This window comes from Choloepus didactylus, chromosome Y (assembly GCF_015220235.1).
Source record: "Choloepus didactylus isolate mChoDid1 chromosome Y, mChoDid1.pri, whole genome shotgun sequence".
Lineage (NCBI taxonomy): Eukaryota > Metazoa > Chordata > Mammalia > Pilosa > Megalonychidae > Choloepus > Choloepus didactylus.
The window spans coordinates 8904576-8912282 of record NC_051335.1 but is presented as its reverse complement, the minus strand read 5'-3'; the positions used below and the strand labels follow the sequence as shown (position 1 = coordinate 8912282).

Below are 7707 nucleotides of genomic sequence, written 5' to 3'. Positions count from 1 at the left end.
GGTCTTGATTTTCAAGGCTTACACTGATCCCATTGGCCTTGTGGGGGCAGGGGCCAGTAGTGGAGAGTAAGCCTTTCCTTGTATCCTTGCTCAAAGGTAGATTTCCCTGTGCCCTAATTACACAATATGTCCCGGGACCCCCATTCCCAACATTGAATAAACATGTCACACATTTTTGAGAGCTGCTATGGGCTAGGTGTTGTGCTTGGCATTGGCGAACAAATGAGACATATCCTTTGCCCTCATGGAACTTATGGAGTGTGTGTATGGGGCGGGGGGAGATAGTAGTCAGAATCACACAAATAAACGTCAAATGACCACTGGGATCAGTGCTGAGGTGAGATGTGTCCTATTCTGACAGAGGCCATCACGGAAGGCTTCCCAAAGGAAGTGATACTTGAACTGTGATCTGCTGGAGGATACTGGGCTATTTAAAGGGAGCACTCACAGGCAAAGGGAACAGCCCCGAGTTCCCTTTGTATTTGACTAGTAGATTTATTAATTGCCAGGATATCTTTACTTGGTGCATAGATTTCAAGAAATCCCCCAGAAGAAAAATCACACACATACTCTGTGTAATAAACATTACTTGAGACAATTACCGAACTTCTTAAATAAACCTTAGTATATTTAAATATGAGACTCTCAGGGACCAAGATTTATTCATTCAACAAACATTTCTCAAAGGAATCCTGGCTGGGGCCAAAGGAGGGAGAGGTCTAAGAAGTTGATCCTGGAGAGATGGGCAGGAGCCCAGTCAGGCAAAGCTTTAGAGGAGTTGGGATATTTTTCGAAGAGCTGACAATAGGAAGCCACTTGAAGGTAAGAAGCAGGGAAGTGGCTCTCATGGGATTTGTATTTAAAAAGTGAAGTGAACGCTCTGGGGAGGATGGATTGGTGAGGGACAGAGTAGAAGTAGGGGAAACAGGGGAGAGTGGTCCAGCAAGAAATGACAGTGGTCTGGGCAGCAATAGTGGTGATGGGGGAGAGGGACATAGCATAATGTGTTCCCTTGAGCTGGTGGGCTTGGGCTTGCTCTCCGCCCCCTCCCACGAGGACAGGCAGTGAGGATTGCTCAAGCCCCTGCTTTTCTGTGCCTCCTTCTAGCTCCTCAGTGGCCTCTGCTCCCCGTGGTCCAGGCTGTTCAGCTTGGCTCCCAAGGAGGTCTTTTTCTCCAGTGAGTGGCTCTGAAGAATGATGGAGCTGCTGGCTAATCTGATCCCGCTCCTGCTTACTGAGGAGGGGACGTGCCAGGGGGTTGGTCTGGTGTATTCGTCCCACTTGTATTAACTGCAGGCCCCAACCAGGAGAAAAGCTAGAGGATTACTGCTCTGGGAGCTCCCTGCCCCCTCCTCGCCCCCAAAACAACTGAAGGAAAGGCTTGAACTCTCCTCCTTCACAAAGAGATACATTCCTGTATCCCTGATAGGGAAGGAATCTATTTTAAATCTGCCTTTTCTGGTGATAGCAGGAATAGAATCCTATTAAAGGAAAGAGGAAAGGACGGAAGACTAGAAGGATGCATAACCTGGTAATATCGTCCTGCGTGGTTTTTTTTTTTTTTTTTTGCATATTTTCCAGCCATATATATTTATTTTAAAATAGCCAATCATACATACTGAATATAGCTCTGTGTAGCGCACTTTTCACCGTGTGCTTTAAGCCTTTTCCCTGTGTCATTAAAAGTTATCCCTAAACTTAATTTCATTATCTGTAAAGTAGTCTTTCCTGAACATATTTTACTCAACCGTTTCCCATTTGTTGGACATTGGGTTGTTGGTACTTTATTCCATTATGAGGAGGGCTGTGGATCTCTTTGCCTGCATTTCAAATGGACCCCACCATCACCACCACCACCACCACACACAAAAATTTCTAGAAGCCCTATCAATGAGGGAAGTTGTATAGACAGAGAAAACAGGAAAGCAAATCTCTGCTCCAGTCTGGGGAAGCTAAAAGATGTGCTGGTGTTTTCCCCTCTGTGGGGACCCAGTCCTTCCCACAGCATATAACATTTGCCAAGCAGTGCCTTCTTGGTGCCTCTGTATCAGGAGTTGCTTCTTTTCTCTAGACACTCAGCTGGATTGTGGGTTTTGAGGCCGCTTGGGCTGGGATTTCACTGGTTTCTCTCTTCTTTTTGCCATGGAGCACAGAGAGCACTCCCAGGCCTAGAAGTCCCGTTTACTCTGCCACTGGAGAACTAGCCAAGCAAGTCAGAGTTCCCTCATTTCCCCAGTAAGGGCAGGTTTCCTCATATGTAAAACAAGCAAGAGGAGGCAGGAAGAGTTGAGGTTTGACCGGATTTTGTTATTGTTGTTAAGCTGAATTAAAGCTTACCAGAGGCCCAATCTATAAAACAGATTAATATGCAGTTGTCCTGGTAGGTGTGTGTGTGTGTGTGTGTGTGTGTGTGTGTGTGTGTGTGTGTGTGTGTGTGTGTGTGTGTGTGTGTGTGTGTGTGTGTGTGTGTGTGTGTGTGGTGTGGTGTCTCCAGTTGGAAAACTGGCCTAGAGCCTAGAGGCTCAAAGTTTCATTGCACTTCAGTTCAGCTCTCTTCCCTATTATTAAAGTTAAAACAACAACAACAAAAAACAAACCCAAAAAGAAGTTTAAATCCTCCCACTGTGCTGATTGATTAAATCATCTCTCTTAAACGCAATTTGAAAATCAGACAAAGGGGAGCACAAAGCCATAGACGTTTAGAGAGAGAGTTAGCAGTATGTGAGACAGGCTCAAAAGGTGACCCTGGCACTTCTAAGAAGGCAGCATCACAATGGAGGAAAGCATGCCAGAGTTTATTCCCCAGTTTGCACACTGCCTCCCACCCCCCACCCCCCAGTGGAGCTATAGCGCTTGCCTGGACTCATTTGAGACCAAACTTGAAACCACAGTTGCTAGCAACTGGAAACCCAGAGTAACCCAGGGACAGGTATTTTATTTATTGAAGCCCAAACACTGAAAAATATGTATGGGGGTGGGGGCTGGGGGGTGGATATGACAACAGTTTCCTCCAACCCCTGGGACTTTGGGACACCCGGGGGTGGGGGCTCACGGGCTTGGCAGCCTATTGGTTTTGCTCTAGTCACAGCAGTAAGAGTTGAAGCTCCGACCAGCCGGAGGGATGGGGCAGGCCCGTGGCCCCGGGATGGGGAAAGGAGGGTGGGGTGCGGATGTCTCCCCGAGCCCTCCGGGCACAGCAGGCCCCAGAGCAGGAGCAGCACCCCGCCCCCACCACCACCAAGAAGCAATGCGCCGGGGTCTGTAAACCATCCCCTCCCCACAGGCTGCATAGTTGGGGCGAGGGTGCCGAGGGGGTGGTGGCGCTGCCTTCCCAGGGAGACCCGGCCTTTCTCCGGGAGGCGGGTGGGTTGATCCTGCAGCATCCGCAGTGATGTGTAAAAAGTGGCCACGACCTCCGAAGCCGCAGAAAGCCCCCGCCCCGCCCCGGGGGCCCGCCCCAGCCTGCAGGTGAATGGGCGACCCGCACAAAGAAAGCTGGCTGGAAATGTGGAATTCGGAGCAATTTAGGGGAGAATCTGTAGCCCTGGCTCACGGCCGACCTCAAGCAAAGGAACCTGCGGTTAGGACTGGATGAGGATAAAAACACTGCACCAGGCCAGGCTTATTGGAAAGGCCGGAGTTTAGTTATTCTGGGATAGCGAGGTAACAGGATTAAAGGGATTAAGGCAATCACCTCAAACTGCTGAGGAGGGGGTAAAAAATCACTCGTCCTATTTGTTTTCTGCCCAAACAGATACGCAGGGGCCGTGTAACTGGGCGCGAAACGGAGTACCCTTCGTGGGGCACGGAGGAAAGGGTCAGGGGTTGGGGGAAAGTGGGGCAGACAAAAGGAGCAGAGGACGGGCTCCGGGCTCCGGATGAGAGGGAATAACTTCTAGAAAACAAGAAATAAATGCTTTGGGTTGACAAGTGACAACAAAACAAAACAAAAACATCGGAGGAGTTGGGGAGATCGTTTAAAAGCCGCGGTGTATTTTTTCAACCAAAACCTCCAGGGTTGAATGCTAGCTCTGACACTTCAGCCACCACGCTTGAAAGGGAATTTACTTCCTGCCAGGCATTCCCGCCACCATTTTTTTCTTTTAAATAAGAGAATTGAGGTTTTCCCAAAGGGCTGGAGTTTTGTAAATATTCCAGCCCGGCTCAAATGTCTTCCCGCCCCAGTGCCCAAAGGTAGAGGTGCCCCTCTTTTGGCCAGTTTCCGCGGCCGCCGGCGCCCCTCCCCATCCCGCCTGGCTGTCCCAGAAGGTACACAGTCCCTAACGGGACGCCTGCCGCAAGCAACAAGTGCGCGGCCGATATTTGGTGGGTTTCTGCTGCCGCTGGCGTCCCACCGCATCCCGCGTTGCCGCTGCAGCAGACTTTCCTTGAGGGGATGCCCGCAGCCATCAAGTGCGCGGCCGCTATGGGGCCCGTTTCCCCGGCCGCTGCCGTTCCCCTTCCCTTCCCGCGTGGCTGCCACCGCCTCAGCGAGTGTGTGCCGGCTCCCAGGAGACGCGCCGGGAGACAAACCACTTTCTCCTCCGAGTTTTCAGTTTTCACAGTGGGACCTTAAGCGTATGCGATCACCAATAGAAATTAAAAAACAATCCAGACAGGGCTCGCCTTCCCCAACCCTCCGCAGGCCCCTCCGCATTCCCAGGACGGGACCCTTGTTGTCGAACCGAATTGTTGGCCCCCTCCCCAACCCTCAACCTAGTTCCGGGACCCCCAAATTATCAGGAATCCAGGTTGGTTATAAAATTTATTGATCTCTTCATTTGGGAAGTAAGAGTAAAATCTTTATAAACCTGACACAAAACAGCCCCCTCCCCACCGCCCAAACGAAATCCAAACACAATTTTGCTTCTTGCGCGACAAAACAGCAAATCATGGCAGAAATCACCAACTCAACAGCCTAAATGCGAACTGGACAGAAGCTGTCCCGCGGCCAGGGGCGGCGAGGCGGGAGACAACAAGCACTCCTGGCTATAAATTAACAGTGGCCCGCGCCGCGGCTCCTCACTTACTTTTTCCCCTTCACTCTTTCCTAGGCTAACAGCAAGCTAACGAGACGACATTTTCAAATGCAACAGAAAACTCCTGGAACCCAGGAGGAGGAGGAGGAGGAGGAGGAAGAAAAGGAGGAGGAGGGAGTTTGCTTTTTCTTTGCAAACAGCACAGCGATTCCCAGCCTACAAAACGGGGGAGGGAGGGGCAGGCCCGCTCGAGAAAGTTCCATTTCCGTAGCTCCTGACTTCTTTTATGCTTCCATCCCAAACCTCGACAGCTACAGCCAAAACTTTCGGCCCTCCCCGCTCTCGGAACAAGGCAACAGTCCCAGGCAAATGAAGCTAAACACAAGGCGTCCCAGCTCGGGGGTGCGGTGCGGTGCGGGGTGGGGGCGCGGAGGCGCAGTGCGCGGCCCGGCGCTCAGATGTAGGTCAGCGGCACTATACCGTTGACGGCAGTCCCCGCGCTCTGGTAGTGCTGGTGCACGCCGTGCAGGCGGCCGCCGGGCAGTGGCGAGGCGGCGTCGGCCGCGTCCCCACAGGGTGGCAGGTACATGCTGATCATGTAGCGCAGATCGCCCAGGCACGCGCGCTGCGAGTGCGACGCCATGGCGGGCGGCGGCGAGCTGGGCTCCGACTTGACCACCAAGCCCATGGGGCCCAGACTCATGGCGGCGGCCGCGGCAGCGGCGGCCGCGACGGTGGCAGTGGCAGGCTGCTGCCCGTAAGCGGCGGCAGCGGCGGCCGAGGACGCCATGCCCCCGTAGCCCGAGGCGGCGGCGGCCGTGGCGGCGGCGTTCATATAGCTCTGGGCGCCGGGTGGCATCATGGGGCTGTACTGCAGACTGGTCATGTCGTAGCTGTGCATCTGCGGTAGCGCGGGCGGCGGCGGCGGCAGGCTACTCATGCCCGGGGGCTGCGCATAGCCCAGCGGCTCTTGCACCAGCGACTACGCGCCGTTGGCCCAAGCGTTCACGTGCGCGTACGTATCCAGGCGCTGGCCCACGCCCACTGGGCTGCTGGCGGCGGCGGCGGCGGCGGCAGCGGCAGCAGCGCCGGGGGGTAGCAGGCCCCCGGGCAGCGAGTACTTGTCCTTCTTGAGCAGCGTCTTGGTCTTGCGGCGGGGCCGGTACTTGTAGTCCGGGTACTCCTTCATGTGCACGGCGCGCGGCCTCTTGGCCTCGTCGATGTACGGCCGCATCTCGGCGTCAGTTAGCAGTTTCCAGTCGGCGCCCAAGCGCTTGCTGATCTCGGAGTTGTGCATCTTGGGGTTCTCCAGGGCCGTCTTGCGCCACTGCCCGCGGGACCACACCATGAAGGCGTTCATGGGCCGTTTCACTAGATCCTGGTCGCTGCCGCCGCCACCGCCGCTCGCTCCACCGCCGCTGCCGCTGCCTGCGTTCGCGCCACTCTTGCCAGCGCCGCCCGGAGCTGCCGAGCCGCCTGCGCCCGCCGCCGGGGTGGCAGGCTCCACCGGATTCTTGAGTTCAGTCTCCAACAGGCTGTACATGGCCCTGGCTGGAAGAAGGTGCGCCAGCGTGGCGGGAGGAGAAGGCGCTCCTGGGGTGGGGGCAGCCACGGTGAAGAGGCTGGGAGACTCCGTTGGAGAGGCGCTTGGGGGCCGGCAGGCCAGCGGGTCGAGCGGGAAGGGCAGGTTCACGGAAGTGTTTCCTGACAAGGCAGCAGGTCACTGCACGCTACTTGCACCTGATGCGTCCTCCTGGAGCCGGTCGCATCCGCTGCTTGGCTACCCGTCGCTGGCGGGGTCCCTTATATACCTGCTCTGACCACCCCCGGAGCGGGGCTGAGTCCGCTTCCTAGTCTTGGGTGGCGGGGGGAGGACCCGGTGATTGACAGATTCGTAGTGACGCGCCCTGGCCAATCACTATGTAGCCCCTGACCCGCCCCGCTTGGAAAAAAAAAGTTTGGGGAGCCCTTTCGTTCACCCCCACGCCCCTTTTGGGCCCAGTGACGTGATGAGAGTTATTCAGGAGGTGGGAGTCCCGGAGACTCGCTCAGGGACCACCAATTAGGGTCTCAGTTTGAAAGAACAAAACCGGAGGAGGTGACGCTTGCAGGGGAGGGGGGTGCAAACAAGACTGGGGATGGCGAGGGGCAGAGGGGCGCCCGTGGCGTTCAGAAAACAACTTGGCAGCCCAGTCAGGGCAGATCCGGTCTGGGTCCAGGGGCCAGCCCGCAAAGCTTCTCGCTGTCGGCACTAAAGTCTGACTGCGTCTGCTGCCAGCCGGGGCGACACCGGGCACTGCGAGGCCTTCAACTACCGAGGCAGGCATGGGGACGCGGGGAGCAACGGAGGTCCCTTGGGCTGCGGCTCCTAGCAGCCTTCTCTGGACTCGGCTGCTGGCCAGCCAGACCCTCCACCGGAAAGCCGAGGACCGGCGCACCCAGAGAAGAACCGGGGTTGGGGGCCGAGGCTTGAGAGACAGCCTTCGGTTCGGGCCCCGCACGGGGCGAGGAGGCTCTCCGGGGGGTTGTGTGAGCGTGAGCAGTCAGCCAGCGTAGGATCCTTTATGCCGTCTGTTGCCCAGGCAGGGAGGAGGCACTCGCACGCGGCAGGGTGTGGGGCAGGGATTTGGGGGGGGGGCGATGAACCGGCCTCGGCCCTCTCGTTCCCGACACCCCTCTAGGGGCCCCTTTTTGTCTCTGTTCTCTGGCCATTTCGGTTTTCCAGTCT

General features: G+C 56.0%; 1 protein-coding gene across 1 annotated transcript; it reads right to left on the bottom strand.

The window, feature by feature from the left end:
• Window positions 1-5122: 5122 nt before the first annotated feature.
• Window positions 5123-6689, bottom strand: SOX3 (SRY-box transcription factor 3). Its single transcript, XM_037822883.1, is given in 2 exon segments — window positions 5123-5677; window positions 5765-6689. Coding segments are annotated over 2 exon segments (1002 nt in total). The 5' UTR covers window positions 6523-6689; the 3' UTR covers window positions 5123-5433.
• Between the last annotated feature and the right edge of the window lie 1018 nt (window positions 6690-7707).